General features: G+C 38.6%; 1 protein-coding gene across 2 annotated transcripts in view; it reads left to right on the forward strand.

Moving 5' to 3' along the window:
• pde3a (phosphodiesterase 3A, cGMP-inhibited) overlaps window positions 1–23068 on the forward strand; it is an 84465-nt gene that overhangs the window by 54698 nt on the left and 6699 nt on the right. The window contains exons 3-15 of one of the 2 annotated variants that reach the window (XM_079623668.1): window positions 208–471; window positions 9393–9550; window positions 11860–11969; window positions 12055–12286; window positions 14290–14360; window positions 14571–14725; window positions 15832–15969; window positions 16677–16788; window positions 16991–17092; window positions 18386–18585; window positions 19410–19613; window positions 19691–19852; window positions 22336–22606. In XM_079623668.1, the coding sequence (XP_079479794.1) occupies window positions 208–471; window positions 9393–9550; window positions 11860–11969; window positions 12055–12286; window positions 14290–14360; window positions 14571–14725; window positions 15832–15969; window positions 16677–16788; window positions 16991–17092; window positions 18386–18585; window positions 19410–19613; window positions 19691–19852; window positions 22336–22606 (2179 nt within the window). The remainder of the gene's footprint in view (window positions 1–207; window positions 472–9392; window positions 9551–11859; window positions 11970–12054; window positions 12287–14289; window positions 14361–14570; window positions 14726–15831; window positions 15970–16676; window positions 16789–16990; window positions 17093–18385; window positions 18586–19409; window positions 19614–19690; window positions 19853–22335; window positions 22607–23068) is intronic. The other variant, XM_079623669.1, reaches the window with a different exon arrangement.

Here is a 23068-nt window from a genome sequence, read left to right on the forward strand (position 1 = left end):
CGTGCGTCAGTGTGCCTTACGTCAGCCCTGCATCGCGTCACCGGCGAGGTGCAGATGAGCTAACGGTGCTTTTTCTCTCTTCCCCCTTTGTCTCTTTCTCTCCCACTACCTGTGCATTTAACTCTATCTCTCCCTTACATTAATTTAACTCTCTCTCTCTCTCTCTCTCTCTCTCTCTCTCTCTCTCTCCCCTCTCCTCTCGTCCAGTCTTCGGGCACCAGCGTGACGGTGGACATCGCGGTGATGGGAGAGGCCCACGGACTGATCTCAGATTTGCTGGCTGACCCGTCCCTCCCCCCCAACACCTGCAGCACCCTCCGGGCCGTCAGTAACCTGCTCAGCACCCAGCTCACCTTCCAGCCGCTGCACCACCGGCCGCGCCTGAGCCCCCTGCTGGCCTTCAGCGACGCACACACCTGCTCCGACTCCGAGGAGCTGCCGGAGAAGGGAGAGAAGCTGGCCATCCCAAAGGTAAGGCCACACCCGCTCAGGTACCAGGATTTGACCCTTCGCTAAGCCCCACCTTAAAAAACACAACTGACCAATCTGACCTTTGCAGCTGTTGCAGCCCCGCCCACTTTTTTCAAATTCCATTCTTTTTTAGGTACCACTTATGTTAACAATAGTTTAACATGAACTAACGATAAACAATACTTCTACAGTGTTTATTAATAATAAGCTTCTGCTTCTTCCCGCTCCTTTTCGAACATATTGTAATTAATACTTTATAGATATCGTTTTTTTCATTCGGTATGTTGCAACACACTTATTGTATTTTTATATTTTAGTTTATTTGTATTTTTGTTGTTGTTCGAAATTGAAAATTAAAAATAAATTAGGTTCATGTTAATTTCAACATTTACTACTATATTTTTAAGATTTTAAGATAGTTGTATCTGTTAACATTAGTAGTATAGATAGTAGTTAATGCACTGATAACATGAATATGAACATTTTTATTAACTAACATTAACAAAGGTTAATAAATGCTGTAAGAACATATTGCTCATTGTTAGTCTGTTAATGCATTAATTAATGTTAATAAACAAGACCTTATTGTGAAGTGTAACCATTGTTTTTTAAGTCATGATTAAATAGCATATGTAATGATATATCTTTTCTTCCATATTGTGCCGAACATGGGAATGTAAAAGAAAAATGTGGGGGGGGGAACTTGATTTAATGCATTTAGTTGTTGATTGGGTTTTGAGATGTGGGCGTGGCACTCAAAAGTGGAGGGGTGGGGTTTAAGCAGACTAAATGATTGGAGAATAATTGGAATCGCGATATGGCTAATGTGATTATTATATAGGCTACTATGATTTTTTTTTTTTTTTTTAAATAAGAGCGCTGGACATTTCGAAGTAAAAAGTGGCATTGTTTCAGTTTCTACAGGCTTGTGCTTTCAGAGCAGTTCACTAAGCGCCATCTACTGTCAGAGAGTGAATTTGCTTTTCCATTCAGCTGGTGGATCAAAAAGAAGCTAATGTGCAAATCTAAAAAAATTGAAACAATTAGGATATACACTCCTGGGCAAAATTTTTTACCATGCACACCCAAAATGGCTAAGCACTAATCTTTTAATTGTCTTAACCACAAATATTTAAGCAAATGCACTACTTACAAAGCCATTTCTGCCACAGAAAGACAGTTTTGGCAGAATATGGGAAGTTGTGTGTGGATTGATGAATCACAATGAGTTGCATGTTGCATGGTGATACTCGAGACCGGCGGCTTCAAAAATCTGCTGTGAAATATAGTAATAAATGCATCTGTACCACAGTGAAGCATGAGGAAGAGTGTCTTTGTGTATTGGTGAGCTACTTCACTGTGAAAAGTCATTTGATGCTGTACAGGAGAATATTGCAGAATGGCTTGCTTCCCACAAATGAAAAGTTGAATATATAAGTGAATATTTGGTCTCACATTTTTAAGTACAGTCAACTTGGATGTTTAAGTCATTTTAACTTAAACTACATTAAACTATATTTAAAAAAATTTGTTATTATATGACTCGTAAAAAAAAGTTGAAAATTGCTTAAGCAATGTACAAATATATATTGTCTTGATCATATAATTTTTTTACAGTGTTGAGTGTAACAACACTGGCTCTTCTTCCTGTGAAAGCTGTCTGCAAGTTGGGGAATGCTATGCTAGGTTACTTTACAGTGCAACTCTTGCTAATTTCCTGACCAGTGATTTGTGATTTAAATGGTTAAAACCATTAAAACACCACTAAATATTGTGCCTTTTTTTATTTCCCAGGAGTGTATAGATCATATTTAAAATTAATATAAATATAATAATTAAAAAAATGGATAAAATGTGAGGTTTATCATTTTATTAAACCTTTTGTTTTTTGTCAAAACTTTGACTTTGTATTAATTTGGTTTGTGCAGGTTTTAAAAAAATAATTTTAAAATCCTACAGATACCCTGCATTGATTAAACATTACAAGGTTGAATAAAATGTGTATAAAATAACAATAATACCTATAACATGCATTTTTGCAGTAGATTAAATAGGGTGAATTTTTATTTCATGCCGACTTTAAAAACTCTTCAGTAAAGAATTGTAGCCATGAAAACTTTTCTTCTACAAATTTTTATTTAGCTTTGATGAAAAAATTAATTTGAAAAAAGGCAATATTTATGAACTACGCATCCCATGAATAATTTCAAATGATGTAACTGAATCATAAATGATGGTTCAATATATGATACACTAGCTTATGTTTAGTTTGAGAGTGTGTGGAGGCTGATTCTGATTATGTCATTTGCAATGCTTTCTCTATGGAGAAAATTAATGTAATACTATACGTACTTCTGTGTTCTATTATCAGCTTTTGGCATTCTATAATGGAATTATATGGAATTCTGTAGTTTTAAATGGAATATGCACAAATACAGTAGAACATTCAGTGTACAGTAGAGCATATTTGCTCAATGTCTATTAATTTCAGTATTGATCAGACTCATAGAGCTGATAGTCTTCAGTGCCATAGTGAATGTAGTTCTGTTCACTTGCACTAATGTAATCGCTTGTCACTTTTTTGATTCTTCAGTTTATAAGGACATTACTGGCAAATTTCTTTAAAGATAAGTCACATATAAAACGCTTTGACATGCCACAATTAATTCCAGCCTATGTGAGAGTGAAATCCAGTCACTTTATGAGGCAATTTCACTGAAGATCATGCTGTTCACAAAACACCCACTGTATGGGACGTTCTGTAAAGCTCAGCGGGGAACAAGGCTTAGCTATAGTTCGGTTAGGCTTCTGTGTTTCTGCAGCTCTGTTTTTACATTACTTTCTTCAGCGTAATTTTTGAAAAGCTCGCGTTATCTTGGTGGAACCCGTGAAGACTTTAAGACAAAAGAAAAAGAGTCCATTGTGTTTAATGGTTTACTGCCACGGCTAATGCTCTGTGTTTTTCATCACACACACACACACACACACACACACACACACACACACACACACACACACACACACACACACACACACACACACACACACACACACACACACACACACACACACACACACTCACACACACTCTCTCTCTCTCTCTCTCTCTCTCTCTCTCTCACACACACACACACACACACACACACTCTCTCTCTCACACACACACACTCACACACACACAAACACACTCTCTCTCTCTCACACACACACACACACACACTCTCTCTCTCTCTCTCTCTCTCTCACACACACACACACACACACTCTCTCTCTCTCACACACACACACACACACACTCTCTCTCACACACACAAACACACACACACTCTCTCTCTCACACACACTCACACACTCTCTCTCTCACACACACTCACACACTCTCTCTCTCTCTCTCTCACTCACACACTCACACACACACACACACACACTCTCTCTCTCACACACACACACACACTCTCTCTCTCTCTCTCTCTCTCTCTCACACACACACACACACACACACACACACACACACACACACACACACACACACTCTCTCTCTCTCACACACACACACACACACACACACACTCTCTCTCTCACACACACTCACACACTCTCTCTCTCTCTCTCTCACTCACACACTCTCACACACACACACACACACTCTCTCTCACACACACACACACACACACTCTCTCTCTCTCTCACACACACTCTCTCTCTCTCACACACACACACACACTCACACTCTCTCTCTCACACACACTCACACACTCTCTCTCTCTCTCTCTCACTCACACACTCTCACACACACACACACACACTCTCTCACACACACACACACGTTCCGTCCTCATTCACGCCAGCATGGCAGGTCTCTAATGTAGCGGACAATGACGCACATTCTCACAGAAGCCTTTTAATGTTTCACCAGCACTGCAGTTAAAAATGCATGCCGGCACTTAAAGAGTAGGTGAGGCTAAAGTCACTATGGGCCGGTGCACAGCTCTCCGGCTCTGTTCCCATGCTGTAGTGCTCAGCAAACAACATTAGGAGATGTTTATTAACGCCCATTCATTACACCTGGTCCATATGTAGGTCACACCGCACTACGCTCCGATGGTGAACAGAATTCAGAGCTCTATTATTTTTCCACAGCATATATAATGTGATATTTTGGCTGTGTGAAGAAAAACACGAGCGAGTCTGGTTCTTTAAGCCGCGTTTTATCTGTCAGTGCTGCAGCTGTGTCAACAGCACAAATATCGGCATGAAACGCAAGGAACGATTTCGCTTCCACTGATGGTGACACGATTCACAGAAGGTCACGGCGCGCGGCAGCTCCTCGGAGGAAATGCTTGTGGCCTGTCTGGGTGTCCAGTTTGGCAGCGGGGCATTAGCTTTGGCCTTGACAGGAAACGGGGCTTTTTCACATAAATCCCAAATCACTTTCCCTGTATATTTTAACTGGAAAAAGAAAAACACTTTTCCTGAGGTGTTACATTTCTGGATACACTGCTGACTGAACGTCCATTTCTCCGAAGTCGGTAAACATGCAACATAGTTAACTGTGGGTCAGAAACGGCGAACCTTTAACGCATTATACATGCATGAGCTCCCCATCTTAGAAAGTACTATTAAGATTTAAAGGCTGATTCCTCCAGTATTTTCCTACTTTAGGATTTCGAGCGAGTGCATACCTGTGTCCCAGACGTTTAAAATGCTAATCTATTCGAGAACTAATAAAAGAAAGTTGTTGAACTGACCGACCGGTTCACTGCACTCTCAGGGCCTGACTGTTCGCTGCAGGTTTTGTTCGTTTTTATTAGGGATGATATATATATATAGCTCAGCCCTAATAAAAACTATGTATCTTGATATTTTTCAGCCTGTAAAATTACATTTTATATATTACCGTATATTGAAATTGTATATTACTGTAATTTCTCTGGAATGGCTTAAATGTTTTTCTTAGATTAAAAATGTTTAATCTATGAGGTAAAAGTATAAATCTAATCAAATCACTGAGTAAACACAAGGACGAAGCATGTTTGATCATTTTGTATTATATACACGAATATAACAATATATAATTTAAAAATATATATTATTACCTACGTACTGCAGGTAATAATATATATTTTTAAATTATATATTGTTATATTCGTGTATATAATACAAAATGATCAAACATGGAGTAGGAGGTTTTTTTTTTTTTTTAAGAATGCTGAATATATTTCAGGAGCAATTTCACATCTCTTGAGGATTTTTTTATACCTGTAATCACTGGTATTTTGCTGTAAAATGACAAAATGATAACCATCGAGAACATTTATTCTGTGACCTGGAGTTGAGGGTGTGATTTGAACTGTAGGAATCTAGTTTGCACAAATACTTAAATGCTTGCTGGACATTTTGCTCACACTGTTTTAATGAAAGGGTGTGAGATTGTGTGGGTTGTTGCTTTGCTGTTTTCTGTTGATGGTCTGAACTGGTATAAAGGATTCTTTTAAATCCTATAAGTTTGTGATATGATAAATGTTGTTGATGCAGTCATATTGGCAAATCCTGCGAAACCTGTCACGGGTCATGTTGCATCCCAAAATTATGTTTTCCATAAAGAACGCTCATAAAAATACTATAGTAATATATTTAAGTAATATATTTGAATATATTTGAATTACTACTACTACTGCAAAAAAATGTTTAAGAATTTTGCTTAAATAAATGTCTTATTTTAAGAATGTTTAGATATTTGTGAAGGAAAATAAGACAAAAACACTAAGAAATTTTTTTTTTGCAGTGTAGTAATAATAATAAAAGAATCATTATTTAAATTGGTATAAAGGCAGCACAGAAAATCATGATGTCAAATTTCTTTATTTAAAAAAATATTATATCACTATTTATTTCGCATTCCAGGAGAGACAATATGTTTTTTAAAACTGATAATTTTGCAATATGGGAAAGAATTTGGAGGGGAAATGGCTTCTCTTTTTTTTGCATAAAATAAACCCCTTTTTTTTTTTCAAACAAATTTTTTTTTTTTGGCTAAATAAGTTTAGTGTTTTAATCTTCCCTCATAAAATAACAAATATTTTCCTCATATTTTTATGGTTTAATCGAGCATGGTCATTCAAAACAAATATTCTGTACTGCCAGTACTGTAGCTCAACACTGTAACCAAATGTCCTGTAATATCCAGACATGTTCTTGGCCGGTTTTGCGAGATTGCCTCGTGTAGTTTAGTGTAGACTGTGTCTCTGCGCTGTCACTCCAGCTGGAGAAGATCGAACGAGACTCCGCTCACAGACGGCCGAGCGTTGAACCTCTGCAACACTGACAGTCTGTCGGTGTGAGCGAGGAGAGGAGACACGCGTCCCGAGCACCTTCTCAGACATCAGGCCTGCTACATCCACTCAAACATGTTCCTCCCAACTTCAGCTGACAGCCATTCCAGCTGAATTAATACCAGACGCTCGTATCGCTGAGATGTTTTCATGTTTGTGGCTATAGATTGTTGAATCAGCTAAAAATAAACATAATCTGTGACTTCTGACCCGTTTGTCTGTAATGTGAAGGTGGTGGTATCCCAGAATGCCCAGGGCATGTACTCTTACGCGCCAGCACTGGGGGCGGTAGGAGGATTGGGGTTGGGGGTGTACGGATATGCCCTCTGGTTCTCTACTCACAGCATCTGAAATATTCATGCTGCTGTCAAGAGAGTTTCTTCCCTTCCCTGACTCTTGGGGTAATGCAGTTCTGAAACTTTTTGTACACCATTGTGCAATTTTATACGGTCAAAAAACATACTTGAAGTCAATCATTTTATCCTTTAAAAATCTTTGATACGCACAATGACGTTTTTCTCATATGATAATTTCTTTATGCCTTAAAATAGCTTGAATGTAACTCGTTTAGTATACGCGGACCCATGAATATGCAAATTAGCCCCGCCTCCACTCAGCTCGGATTACCTGATCAACTCGCTCACCTTTATAAACAGTATATGTTTGAACCAGAAACTGATTCAGAAGAATTATACAGGCAGGCCTGACAAACAAAAGCAGTTGATACTATAATAATATCAGATTTGGTAAACTCTCCAGTGTGTATTATATTTTGTTTGTTGCAGCGGTGAGCCTGCAGAGCCAATCAGAGGCATGCATGTTGGAGTTTTTGCATGAAGTTCTGCATGCTCGCGAATCCTCTCAGTAGACACGAGATAAGAGATGCATTGTTTATAGTGGAGCTTCGTGAGATCGCAAACTGAGATGAGTGACAGCTTTTTAGTGATTATAAAGGGAGCTGTCTTTGCGCGCTTTTTAGGCTATTCCATTCAGAAATTGAATAAAAGTTGACACATAACGGTAATTGATATGATTAGCCTTTGGCTTGACTACTTTATCAAACCGCTCATAATGTAACACACACCATGTTCCTGTTCTCCATCTCTGAGTCAGACAGCTGCCTTTTAAAAACCAGCATCCTTACAAATAATGATAGGAAAAGCCCCGCTCTGCACGTTGGTCTCATGCTTGAGATGGTAGGAAACGGGTGGTTTCAAACCACGTCTTCGGTACACTGCCGTTTTAAGGAGAAAATACTCACCCATAGTGTTAACTACTGCATTTATTATACATGGTTTGTCTTTTTAAAAACACCACATCGACATATAACATTAAAAACTTAATTTTCACCACAGGGGGACTTAATTGATCAACGAGGTGCACTTTTACACATACTTAACATTAGGGCTGTAAACGATTAATCGCGATTAATCGAATCCAAAATAAAAGTTTGTGTTTACATAATATATCTGTGTGTATTGTGAATAATTATTTTGTATATATAAATACATACACATGCATGTATGTATTTGAGAAATATTTGCATTTATATACTGCATATTTTTATATGATTTATATTATACACAAATATAACTATTTTATATATAAATAACACCTTTTTCTTAATAATAATAATAATAATAATACATTTTATTTAAAAAGGCGCCTTTCTGACACTCAAGGTCACCGTACAGGCATACATAAAAGTTACAATAAACAAATAATAATATATATATACATGCAATTGTGTGTATTTATATATACAAAATAATTATACACAATACACACACATATATTATGTAAACACAAACTTTTATTTTGGATTCGATTAATCGCGATTAATCGTTTACAGCCCTACTTAACATACATTCTTGCATTGGCTGTAAAGCGATACTTTTCTGGAGTTTCCTTGAAATATATTAAACGTGCCGTCAAACCAGATGTGTTATTCAGACTGTAAACCCCTCATTCTCCATGTGGTGACCTGTATGCGTGCGTTTCTTCTGTGAAACACACAATATTTGGGTGAGGGTGAGTAAATGATGCCAGGATGTTCACTGTCCCTTTAAGTGCATATGTCTAGTCTATTTTATACCGAATACACGTTCCAAATCCCCCACGCTTTTTGATTGGTTCACAGCTTGTGATGTAAAGAAGCAGAGCGATGATGCATTTCTCCAGGGTCTTCCATCTGTTCTGATCCCTTCTTCCCAGTTGGGGGAAGGGCTCAGTATTCCCTGATGGACCGCTGTCATCTGCCGCCCTCAGATGTTTGGCTTAACGCACAGACTCGCTCTCTTAATACACACACTCGCACACTAGATTGACATCATTTACACAAAATGCAGTCTAACTTTAATCTAAACAAGTGATTTGTTTAACAACTGCACTGCCAAAAAGTGTTAATTTGGCCTTTGGGTTGTCATACACATGTGGTTTTATTCTGTCTGGGTCTGTGTTAATTGATTGTAACTGTTGATGTGACATTTGACAAGCTTCAAAACTGACCTTCGCGGAGGATTTGTGTTTTTCTCCACTGTCAGATCTGTTTTAGTCTAAACTTGATGTATGTCCTCTTTTGAATAACAGCGTTTGAGGCGAAGTTTGCATCCGGGGCTTCTGAGACGGATTTCTTCCACGTGGACCACCACGACCTCAGCCACGGGCCTGCCCACGCTCGAACCCGGGCCGGTCCGGCGAGACCGCAGTGCCAGCATCAAAACACTTCACGATGGCCCTTCCAGCAGGTAATGAACGCCTCCATCCTGATCCAGATGCAATGCACACTGCCAACTGTGTCAGTTCATCATCAGACTGACTTACTGTACACTTATTATTCAGTCCCCGTTCAGTCACGACTTTCCTTTTGGCTGACATGACCTAGGCTGAGCGCTGCAATGATGACGTACAGTACTTGTAGGTCAACCTGCAAGTTTGCATCACCCTAGATCCCTCAACAACAAAAAAACACAAATCGCCTTATGAATTATTGCAGAAAATAAGCTAACAAAAGTGTACGACTCTTACACGTTTTGTTCATCATGATAATCACAAATGAACAATTTAAGTTAAAAGCTAAAGATGAAAAATATCTTTTTACATGATCATGTCATTTTACATTTTACATTTTACAATGTAACAGCACAGTGATGTTATGCTCTGTTCTAGTGTGTAACTCACGTTTCATTATGCAATCAATTCCTTATGGATATAATCAAGTCCCACCTACATTCTTTTGTCATTGATTTTTTTTTTTTTTTTTACCAGAAATATGTCATATTGTGAAAGTAAAATGCTGTTTCATGTTGAATTAAAGTGCTTTGATTATAGTTTAAACTGTTTTACATCCTTTTGGTGAGCAGCCCAAATCTTTAACTTGTATTTGGACACTTATAAATTTAATTGCAAAAGAATCTCAAATGCTGCAGAATCTTTTTCACTATCACTTTTTTTACTCAGTGTCTTTTAACTCTTTCCAATTAACGGAATTTTCCGTGATTTATGACACAACACGTCCCCATCATTGATGGATTTTTCCGCCAATCCCTGGTTTTACTGTTACATACATAGGGGCGCTGTTACGCATCTTCTGAAAGAGTGAAGAATCTACATTAAAACAGACGAAAAAGAAGTAGAAACAAGCGATAGAAGCATTGCGTATGCATGTGTTGAAGTCTTTGACAAAATGCGATTTTCTCATCTATTTGTTCAAAATGTTGCTTTTTTTAAAAACTGTTTTGATAAAAAAGACTGCATAAATCTAGAATAACAAATTTTTGTTTGGTTTTTTTCTTTCTTTTGATGTTCAGAAATTCATACAACAAAATATTCTGGGGGCCATTTTGTGAAAATTATCAAAAATGCTGGCTGGTAACCTTTTAAAAACCGCTGGCGGGGAAAGGGTTAATCGGCTGTTGGTGATTTTTAGTGGATATATGAAGTCAATTGTCCTCAAGTTCAAGCAGGTGTCCTAACTGAGAAACCACATGTGAAATTCATCACACTAACTACATGTTTCAATGACGATTCACAAACACAAAAGTTTCCAAATACTTCACATTGAAGCCGTTATATATTGTTTTATTATTTCAAACCTAACAAACACTGAAATGTTTGTTTGAGAAGTATGCTTGTGCTTTTGTAATCTACTGCATTGACATTTGCACACTTGTCCAAATACTTCTCAGGTCCGCTGACTCATGAAGTGTTTTTGAAGCAACAGCACTTTCTGAAAATATGAGTCCACAGAGAGTTTCTGGGGATTTATCTGAAAGCACGTTTATCCGTTTGCCCTCATCTTGTTTTGTTTGTCATCATTGTCTCGTACGTTAGTGTTTCGCACAGCTGTTGCGGATCGCCGTCAAGCGCTTGAACTTTCCAGAGCTCCTACACGCCGCCTCGCTCCGTCTGAATGTTTGATTCAGATTTCATAATGTCCATCTTTGGGCATTTCTCCACCTTTATATCTTTTATTTCAGCTTAAGTTATACAGCCCAGCTAAAGTTCAGCCCATTAATACGGATATCCAGATAGCCATCTGCACTGTGTAGACAGAGAGTTTAAAGAGGCTTCCTGGCGACACGAGAGCCAGGGATGTGTTTAGATTCAGATCCTGTCGAAATAAAAGCCCCTGTGAAAAATGGAGGGTCACCCGGTTGCCTGCATTACCATGTTGAGGCTAATCTTAAAGTGGCAGGTCTCCTTAATGGATATCTGAAGAGTGTTCCCACAGCAGGAGGCCTGTTCGCTCGGATCCTGTAAAGTTGGCAGGAAAATTCAAGTCTGAACGCTTCTCCAAAAATACACACTTGGACTTTTATAACCCTGGAAAGTGCATTGTGAACTTTCCCTTTTGAGAGGTAAACGGTTATACCTTGTTGAATTAAGGTGAAGTATCTTCAACGAGGACACAATGGTTACATTTACATGCACCCAAATAATCTGAGACTGTTAGTAATCGGATTTAAAAGCCTTCATGCAAACAGATTAATGTTTTCCAGTGAGTGAAATAACATACCAGGTAAAAGCATGAAATGTTCCTCTTCCTCTTCTGCAGTTTGGTGAACAGTGACTCATGGAACAACTCCGTTATGCTCACCATTTCCAAGAGCAGATCCATGTCCGCGTCATACGCTGCCAACCACATCTATAGCAAGAGCCGAAGAGGTAAAGCACTCTGTGTGTGTTTGTCAAGTGAAAGGAGATAAATGGGCTTTGGCAGTGCCAGTGTGATGCCTCTGCTCTCTGACAGGTTACCCTTCTTCCAACATCTCACCTCTGGCTTCACCCTGCCACTCTCCTCCAGTCCAGGGCTCTCCGCTCAACAGTCCCACCAACAAGAGCCCTTCAGTGGAGCTGCCTGACACAGATCTTCCACAGGGCGACGGCCCGCCGCCACACAGCCCTCACAAAGCCTTAACCCACAGTCAGAGCGCCCCGAGCCCCAGTACCACGCACTGGGCGCCTCCTCCACTTTGTAGCAGGTAAAACTAAAGACTTAAAGTGCCCCTGTTGTCAATAATTGTGTCCCTTAAAACTCATCTTTGATCACCAAAATCTTTTCCTGTGAAAAAAATTCTTCATGCCTTAAAATAGCTTGAATGTAACTCGACACCCTTGCTTCATTCAATATACATGGAACCATGAATATGCTAATTAGACCCGCCTCCACTCACTCACAGAGATTCACTCTGCCAACTTGCTGAGGTAAACGCTGCACAATGATATTGCTCTTCACAACGTCGGACACATAGCGGTTATTAAAGGGATAGTTCACCCAAAAATTAAACTTCTGTCACTAATAATTCTCCCTCATGTTGTTCCAACCCCGTAAGACTTCGTTGATCTTCGGAACACAAATGAGGATATTTTTGATTAAATCTGAGAGCTGTCTCTCTCCTCCATAGGCTTCTATTGTAATTGAAACTTGCCGGCCCATAAAGGTTTTTTTTTTTTTTTTTTCATACTCTGGAAGACAATAGGGCCCATCAAATATCTGGTTACCGACATTCTTCAAAGTATCTTCTTTTGTGTTCAGCAGAAGAAAGAAACTCATACATGTTTGGAACAGCTTGAGGTTGTGTAAATGATGACAGAATTTTCATTTTTGTAATAAAAGTGTGAAACGCCCATGTCATGTAGTTTGAGTAGTTCAGTGATATTCCTGAAAGAACACACCACATGAGTTGTAAAAACTGAGCCTCATATTAAAAAGTAACCAAAACAATGTTGTTGCTTTTTGTGAATGATATGCGTTTAAATTCTCTGGGAGTCTTTTTGAGGAATTTTGCTCGTGCAGATTCCATGCAGAGCAACTAATGAGTAATTTTAAGAGCGGACATCAAGTTAATATTCATGTTGAGCACAATTCATCCCTACGCTAAAAAGCACATGCTTGCTGTTCCTGTGAATCCTGTGGCCCAGGATGTTCTACAACAGTGGACCGCAGCTTTAACCCATGACGTGGTTACTGAACAACCACTGATCATTAACTGTGAAAAATAACCAACACTGTGTCTAAATATTAACAGATGGACATACATGGTCAGATCTGCTGTTTTACTCACAGCGATCACTAATGTCCTGCCGTTGGGACAAGGTCACCGTCCCCTTGGCCTGTAATGAATGCTGGTCACAAAGGAACAGCTTGATTAGGTTCTGTCTGGCACGTTCATTTAAAGAGCTAAACTAAACAACTCTGACAACGGCTAGAGCGACGGACACACCATCGGGACGCCTGCAAAATATTCAAATATCAGCCGTTTCCTAGCTTTCCTAACTCTTAAAGCATAACATACATAAAGCGTAACGAACAGATTCCAGTGCCTACAATGATAGATTGTGTCTTTTTATTGTTCTTAAGGAATGTTCCTGAAGTCAACATGAAACAGCATTTTTCTGTCGGAATCTGATTTATTTTAACTATGAGTAAAGCAGGATATTCTGTGACTTGATTTTATTCGTTGGGAATTGATTCAATTGTGAAAATGATGAAATTGGATGAAAGATTTGGGGATTTTTATTTATTTATTTATTTATTTTGCCACAGACAAATAATCCACATTAAAACCAGGAGCGTGTATTGAGGAAGTAAATTGTTGGCTTATTACTTTATTTGCTGTTTTACTTTAATTATTATTGTTATTTATTATCATTATTATTAAAATGCAATATTAAAGCAAATAAAGGCAAAACAACTTTTATACATGAAATGTATAAAATATATATAGGATTAAATGTCTTAAATGATTGCATAATATTTTAATGAAATTGGTTATTTAAAATTTTCTCTAGTAATAAAGGATGTTTACGAGCTTCATAAAATTACAAATGAATTTTAAAAAAATTAACTAAATCCATTAAATGATCCCATGATGATTCTATATATGAATCGCCTCACTTCTTCATATATATATGCTCTCTGTATTTAATGTGAAAAGTGTGTCCTGACAGTGATGTAAATGGTGTGTGTGTGTGTGTGTTGTAGCTGTGGAAGGCCGTACAGTAAGAGGCACGGGGATGGATCCACAGACGCAGGAGACAGAAGCCAGCAGTCAGGTGACGCCACCGTCATGTGACCCTCTCTGAATTACCATTTAGATGCATTTCACTTATTATCCATTTTGCAGTTGTGATCTGTGATATTACAGCTCGATCCTGGATTGAATCTCTGAGTTGATATGTAATTGGTGTCTTTCTAAGCTGTCAGTCTGCTCAAACGTGAAATATTACGAGAGGCATAATCACGCTTTTCTAATAACCTTTCAGACGAGCCGGTGAGGATGTCATCCGACTATGAGAGCACCTATGAGACCAACCACAGTGACAGCAGTGACTTTGCACAGAACGAGGAAGACGGAGAGGGTCACCGGAAGCCCTGCGGGACGTTCCCGCCTCAGGCACTCGCTCTTATACCGCCGGAGGTAAACAGGCCTTCTGCGGGACAAATTGATTTTTTAGCTCTGCAGTTTAGTTCAGGCAGGGAGATGCTGTTCAGTGTTCGAGGACCCTAAAGCAGGAACAATACACAGCGTAAAGTGTGGCATCAGCAGCATGCATAAAATATGCAGTATACATAGAATATGTACCGCACGAAATTATTTTCTTACTCAGTATTTTTGTCTTGTTTCCAGTACAAATATCTTAAACATCATTAAATCAAGATTTACACGAGAAGCAAAATGGCGCAAGTATATATATATACATTTAAGATATTAAGTCTCGTTTTCTTATCAAATAATAAAATAATGTGTTATTTTAAAAGCATTAAAATTAAGTGATTTATGCTTAAAACAAGAACAAATTTCTGCCAGTGGGGTCAGAAAATATTATAAATATATATATATATTTCTGACCCCACTGGCAGATATTTGCTCTTATTTTAAGCATAAGCTCACTTAAATATTAATATTAAATATTAATATTAAGCTCATAATATTATATATATATAAATATAAATATTATATATATATATATATATATATATATATATATATATATATATATGTGAGTTTATAATATTTTCTGACCCCACTGGCAGATATTTGTTCTTATTTTAAGCATAAGCTCACTTAATTTTAATTTTAAAAGAACACATTATTTTATATATTTTATTATTTGATAAGAAAACAAGACTTAATATCTTAAATGTATCTTAATTTAAGAATGTATAGATATTTGTAATGGAAAACAAGACACAAATACTGAGGAAGAAAATAATTTCTTTGCAGTGCGCAGAAAATGTATAAAGCACATAAAAATACGGCATAAATAAAAGAGTGTGATGTGCAATACTCTGGGCTGTTTGTTTGATCCAGTGAAACTAAACCTGCCATCAAATTGTCATCCGAAGTAATCAGCGAGCGTTTGATGTGCTAGTGATTTGTTTTTGCTGTGGTTTGATGACAGACTCTCTTTCTGTTATGCCATTTTAACTACTCGTTTTAGTAGTTTCATATGTGCCACTTTTTTAGTAAGCAATTTCAGACGTATTCAGTGTTTTTGTGATCTGAACTCATTTCCTCTGCAGGATAAGCCCATCTTGGCCCCAGAGCCCCTGGTAATGGAGGGACTGGAGCCTCTCATGAGTCAGATCAACAACTGGAACTTCCCCATCTTCAGTCTGGTGGAGAAAACCCACGGCAGATGTGGCTGCATTCTCAGCCAGGTGAGACACTGACATCTAGTGGAGGTCCAGAGTACAGGACTCACGTCTACCACCCGTCTTCTGCTTTAGTTTCACACTGGCAGTTTAGTTCACAACAGGGCACGGTTTCACAGGAAGAACTGGTGATAGAAAGCTGTCATGCGGACCGAACTGGAGATCACCTGTGGGAGGTTGTCTGAGTTCAGGTGGCGCTGGAACTTATGTTAATGTGAAAGCAACTCAGCAACACCTGGGCCAGGATTATTGGCTAATAGTTGGCTGATATTTGGGCTTTTTTTTCTTTTTTTTTTATAATAAAAATGAGTGTCAGATAGTTATGGAAGCTTTTTTTCTGCAACGGATTAATCTCTGACTTTTTTTCCCTCAGAAATGAGATATAGGCTCGCAATGGCAAGTTATAAAGTCTGAATTGTGAGATAAAAAGTCACAATTACCTTTTACATTTTTTTATTCCATGGTGGAAACAAGCTTCCATAGATTAGACTTTTAGTTCATTTGTAATAAACAAGTGTAAAATAAGTAATCATTTAAATGTAGCAACTTTATATATATAATTTGTTCATGTTTGCATGTGTATGCAATGCATGAATGAATCATTTTAAGTATTTGCACATATTTCCTTCTGAGAAATGTTATAATTGTTTTGATTCTTTTGTTTAATTTAAGACTACGGTTGAGAGATTTTGCCATTGTTCTCTGTGGTCTAGGTGTCCTACCGGTTGTTTGTCGATACGGGACTCTTTGAGACATTCAAGATCCCAGTGAGGGAGTTCATGAACTATTTCCATGCTCTGGAGAACGGATACAGGGACATCCCATGTGAGTCCTTGAGCTACAAGAGACATGTGTACAGAAATATGTTAACAATAAGATAAGTTATGATCCACTACAGATGTTGTGCGTAGTCAGCTTCACCTCCAGAGGAATACTAAATCATCAGTTGTGGCACACTGTACATTTGTGTGTGTTGTATCTCCCCCTAGTGGTGGTTTACAGTATTAAACCTCGTCTTCCTCCCCAGATCACAACCGGATCCATGCAACAGACGTCCTCCATGCGGTGTGGTACCTCACTACTCAGCCGGTGCCTGGTTTACCTACGCTGGGATCACTTAGTGACTCGGGTAAGTATGTTCATTACAGTTTGGAAAAGTTACAGTGGAAATAATTGCATGCTTGTAATTGAAAAGTATATGTATAATTATTATTATTCAGGCTAGAACTATGAATTTTGATATTCTTATATTAATGTTTTATATGTTTAGGGGAGACTGGAGAGTGTTGTAACACTGTCAGTTTATTATTATTTATTTATTTTTTACACTGTCAGTTTGATAATTCACAAAAGAGCTGTGCCAATGTCATCAATGCACTCCCATCACTTTTTTGACAAGTGTCATGTGACTGTGAGCAACATTGTAGATTTTATGAACAATAAACTGACTTTCAGAAAAGAACGTGATTTTTTTTTAATCAAGATATAAATATACGTTATCTCAGTTCATACATTTGATCAGGTATACGTTTTAATCAGTTCATGCATTCCCTGGGAATCAAACACTATGCTCTACTGTTTGAGCGACAGTATCGATTTTTCTTAGGCTTTTTAAAATAAAAAAAGGTTGTATTATGCACACATACTCTAACAAAACCTCTCAGAAATGGCTTGCCCTCATTTCCATATGAAGACCTCCGATGCAAAAGCCGCTTAAAGCCACCTATGTCAAAAATGAGATGATAATATTGAGTGAATGCTCTCCGCACATAGTATACGTTCATCAAATACTTTCACTTCAAACTCACTAAATCCCAGCCTCCGCTCATTCACAAATGTTGGTACTTAGGTAGAAACCTATACATATGAGCCTGATAAAAATGTTAGACGGATGTAGAGGCTTTTGCATCTGAAGTCTTCGTATACATTTGTGACCCTGGACCACAAAACCAGTCTCGAGTCACACGGGTATATTTGTGGCAATAGCCAACAATACATTGTATGGGTCAAATTATAGATTTTTCTTTTATGCCAAAAATCATTAGGATATTAAGTAAAGATCATGTTCCATTAAGATATTTAGTAAATTTCCTACCGTAAATATATAAAACATGTATTTTTGTGAGTGAATGCAGCACAATCGTGAACATAAATGCACAACTTTAAAGGAGATTTTCTCAATATTTAGATTTTTTTTCTCCCTCAGATTCCAGATTTTGAAATGGTTGTGTCTCGACCAAATATTGTCCTATCCTTACCAACCATACATCACTGGAAAGCTTATTTATTCAGCTTTCATATGATGCATAAATCTCAATTTCAAAAAATTGACCCATGTGTCTGGTTTTGTGGTCCAGGGTCACATATTTACTATGAATACCTATGTACAGTGTGAACTAATCTGCAGACTCTCTGTCTCCAGACTCTGACAGTGGACTCGCTCATGGCCGCTCAAAGCACCTGATGTCCAGGACGTATCCCGTAGAGGAGGAGGGTTACGGGTGTCTGTCCGGCCTCATCCCCGCGCTCGAGCTGATGGCGCTCTACGTCGCGGCTGCCATGCATGATTACGACCATCCTGGCAGGACCAATGCATTCCTGGTGGCCACCAGCGCTCCACAGGTAACACACCATCCTCACACAACCCCACTATCAGTGTACCCCCTATCTCCTTCAAGAGCTTCAATGGAGAAGTCATTTCCTTGTATTGTCATATGTGCTTCCTTAAGAATCATAGCCGGTACTAATACAGAGGTGGAATAAATTACTTAAGTACCTCGTACAATAATTCACAATAAGGGTTTCAAAAATTGTATTTAATCAGATCAAGAACCGAACAAGACTGGTGTTTACATTATAGTTAAAAATAAATATTTTTTTCAGATAAATACCTTAACCAAGATTAGTGTTTTGTTCTTCCTTCATATTTATATTATATTCTTCCTTCATCCCTCATAATTAAAATGTTAAAAATGTAAAATAAAAAAAATAAAAAAATAAAAAATCTCATATTTTGATGGTTTAATCGAACTTGTAGAATCAATAAAAACAAATATACCTTCCGGACATCACTTTTTGTCGTGTGTGTGTGTGTGTGTGTATGTGTGTGTGTGTGTTAAAATGTGGTTCCTGTTTACCATGTAGTCTGCTAATTTTGCATGCTGTTTTCTGTTACTATTGCTCATATTCAAGGTTAATAACTTTATGTCTGATGAAAAAGCTCAAAAAGGCTGCGACCATGTGACAGTTTCGGTACTTCGGATGGAATATTCCATGTTATGCTGTGTAAGCATTATGATATTTATGAATATTAATATCCAAAGTGGTTGTTTTGAATTGTAGCCTGCAAGTTCAGGGATTGGTCACAATGTTCTGGAGCCTTAAAATAGTTGAAGTGCCATAAACGTCTTGTATGTGTGTGTGTGTGTGTGTGTGTGTGTTTCAAGGCCGTGCTTTACAATGACCGCTCTGTGCTGGAGAACCATCACGCAGCTTCTGCCTGGAATCTCTTCATGTCGAGGCCCGAGTACAACTTTCTGGCCAGTCTGGACCACATGGATTTCAAACGCTTTCGCTTCCTGGTCATCGAAGCCATACTGGCCACGGACCTTAAGAAACACTTTGACTTTCTGGCTGAATTCAACGCCAAGGTGAGCACTTACTGTACATTAGATATACATGTATAGACCAACTATTGCAGTTTATATATTGATTTATGTTTGCTCAGGTGGGGGATGACGGTTGCTCGGGCATTGAATGGTCTAACGAGAATGATCGTCTGCTGGTGTGTCAAATGTGTATTAAGTTAGCGGATATAAACGGTCCGTTGAAATGCAAGGAGCTTCATTTGCAGTGGACGGAAGGCATCGTCAACGAGTTCTATGAACAGGTCAGTGTCTGCTTTATTTGTCATGCATGTATGTGTGTGTGTAAGTCGGTCACAGCATTAGGTGCCTGGCAATAATAAGCATAGTAAGAGGCTCCGATTATGCGCATGTGTAAGTACTTGGTGTCTCAGTATCATTCACATCGAGTGGCTGGAGAGGATGGCAAGGATACGCTGTTGCCTAGCAACCATCTACATCCTCCCCAAGCAGCGCTGAAGGCACCACGTTCACAGCTGTAATGAGAATGTAGGGCAGAAAGTAAGCTAACTTGTACATCAGGCTGATCTGCTGGGAATGTGCCGAGAACATTTTCTGGTAAAACACACCATGCGTTGATGATGGACTGATATAAATCAGCCAGAAATCTGACCAAAGTCAACCTTAATGTCAGATTAGCATTGCAATTAGCATGTTGCTAGCATGAATTAGCACGTTTTAGCTCGCTGCTAGCATGAATTAGCAAATTTCTAGCATATTTTAGCATATTGCTAGCCAGGGGTGATTCTATGATTTCAATAATAGGGGGTGCTTTTTTAGGGGTGTTGCTTTCTTTTCTTTTTTTTATCCCATAGGGACTTTAAAAAAGTCTTCATTAAAAAGCCATTTTCATATATATATATAGAGAATATAGAGAAATATATATATAGAGAAATCCTATATATATATTTTTATTTTTATTTTATTTTTTATTGCAAATTATGCATATACAAACATTTAAGTATTTTGAGAGCGTAGAGAGAATCGACTCGATTACGTCATTAGCAGTGCTTCATGGGAATGGGAGGAGCTAACAAGATATTTTGGTGATGTTGTTTGTTTTGACTCTCTGATTGGTGGACACACTGATTGGTGTTTCTGCACAGCATCATGGGTAATGTAGTTTTTCATCAGGAATTCCGATTTTATTTTTTTTATAAGAGGAAATAATGTGGGCTGACGGCTTCAACAGAAGCAAATACTATCGATGAACAACCTCGTAGCTCACAGTAGGGCTTTCTTAAAAGCTTTATAAGTTATCATTCAAAATCAGTTTCCCTATGGAGAATATGAATGGAGTTTTTAATTCTGGAACCGACTGTTGCGCTTTATATCGGTTGACCATTACGGTACATCGTGTGTTTGTCTGGATATACGTCTTCTGATCACGCTCTCAGAGAGTTAAGGGCTTGTTTGGATGCCGGCGATGATGAGTGTCTATTATTGTGAGAAACACAGAGTGAGGATGACCCAGTTGTGTCGGGACCCCGTCACAGAGCTACAAAGCGTCATATGACCACCCTTGGCCATATTCAGAGCATTTCAAAAGGGACCAGAAATTATTTGCTTCAAAGGAGCCTGTTTTCCCCCCCTCCCCGTTTCGTTTCTTGAATGATTCATTTCTCCAGCACTTCTGAGTAGCACCTGACAGAACACAGCGCACATACATCACTGCCCTGTGACGTCATCGACGGCGCGGTTGCCATGGCAACGCGAGACCTTGTCTGTTGTTGTTCCGCTCTCATTGTTTATCTCCAGGTTCTGCGACGCATATGTTCTCGAGCGGACTATATGATGCTCTTCTAAACTCTGATTACCTACTTATTTCAGCTCTGCAATCTGAAATAAATAATACAAAAAGCCCAGACCTCTCGTGCCTGGGTGTGTTTCCCCCGTCCACGGGAAGGTTGACCTAGTTTTATAGCGGTAGACGGTCTGTGAAGTATGTTTCTTTCCTGAACTGGAAAAATCCAATCAAGTGTGTGACTCCTCGGCTGTGCTTGAATATACTGAGCATATGCTGTTGGTAATATCGTTACTTGTTTAATGCAATAGATGCTAGGGATGAGTATAAAATAGCTGCTCAGCAGCGCTGCATAATTTGGACAAAAATGCAAATTAGCCATCAATCAGATATGATTAATCTGCACTATGTGGAGCATTTCTGAATCGAAATGAAATGTATACTGTATTTGCACATTTCTTTTTCAGGATGGATTTTAGATTTGTTAGCACTGACGTGATGCAGCTTTCATATGCTCGTAATGCTTTCTGGTGACATCAGTTCCCATGATGCTTTTCATCCACCATAGGAGGTGCAGATGAACAACAATATTATTTCAGAAGATTTTTCAATTATAGCAACCAAGAAGGATTTCAAGTATTTTTTTAAATAACTTGAAACATCAATTGCAACCCATACTTCTCTAATGTTGACAGAACTTGATTTTTCTATTAGAAATGATTTATTGGCAATTGATAAAAATGGGTGTTCCATACCAGAGTTTGCAGCATAACATATATATATATATGTTAAGACCTGCCCCACATAACAGAGATCTGACATGCACCCCATTTTCTAAGAGCGTGATCATATAATGTAATTCTAGCCAAAGGATGATGTTGAAAAAACGGATGCTGCGTTAATTGCGGTTAAACTGAAAAAATGTAACACGTTAATTTTGACAGCTCTAGTAAAATGTGCTTTCTCTTCATTCTGGTGTTTCAGGGTGATGAAGAGTCCAGCTTGGGCCTTCCCATTAGCCCCTTCATGGACCGCTCAGCACCCCAGTTGGCCAAACTACAGGAGTCCTTCATCACACACATCGTCGGGCCTCTCTGCAACTCTTATGACTCTGCTGCCCTCATGCCTGGGCACTGGGTCAACCCTCAGCCCAAAGAGGGCGAGGATGCTGAGGAAGAGGAAGAGACAGAGACAGATGAAGAGGATGAGGAAGACACGCCGGAGGAAGACGCCTCCTCCAGCTCAGAACTTTCCCGTGAGTTCACTTTTTTTTTTTCTCTCATAATTTGCAGATCAAGTACAATATCAGATCGAAATAAGGCTACATTCACACTGTCAGTTATTGGGATTAACAACCGCATTTACTTACTGGTGTGAGTCAACTCAAACAGCAACTTACAGTAGCTTTTCACACTGTATGACGTGACAAACAACTAGTTCCTTTCACACATCTCAGGTTTTCCGAGAATATGGTAGTGAGTCCTTAAAATGTACAGGTGTGAGTTTGGTTATAGAATGCGGTCATCACTCCTGTAAATAACTGAACTGTGTGTGAACTTAACCGTATTAAGGACTCAAATACAGGACTGACAACCGTCAACCGTACAATACCCATATTTAACGAATATTATGATCACGGTCTTTATCGCCAAATAAAATCTGATTGCCCCGTCAGTAGAACCACTTCAGATAGACATGTAACTGTGTGTGTGTGTGT

The sequence above is a fragment of the Phoxinus phoxinus genome (assembly GCF_949152265.1).
Source record: "Phoxinus phoxinus genome assembly, chromosome: 9".
Taxonomy (NCBI): Eukaryota; Metazoa; Chordata; class Actinopteri; order Cypriniformes; family Leuciscidae; genus Phoxinus; species Phoxinus phoxinus.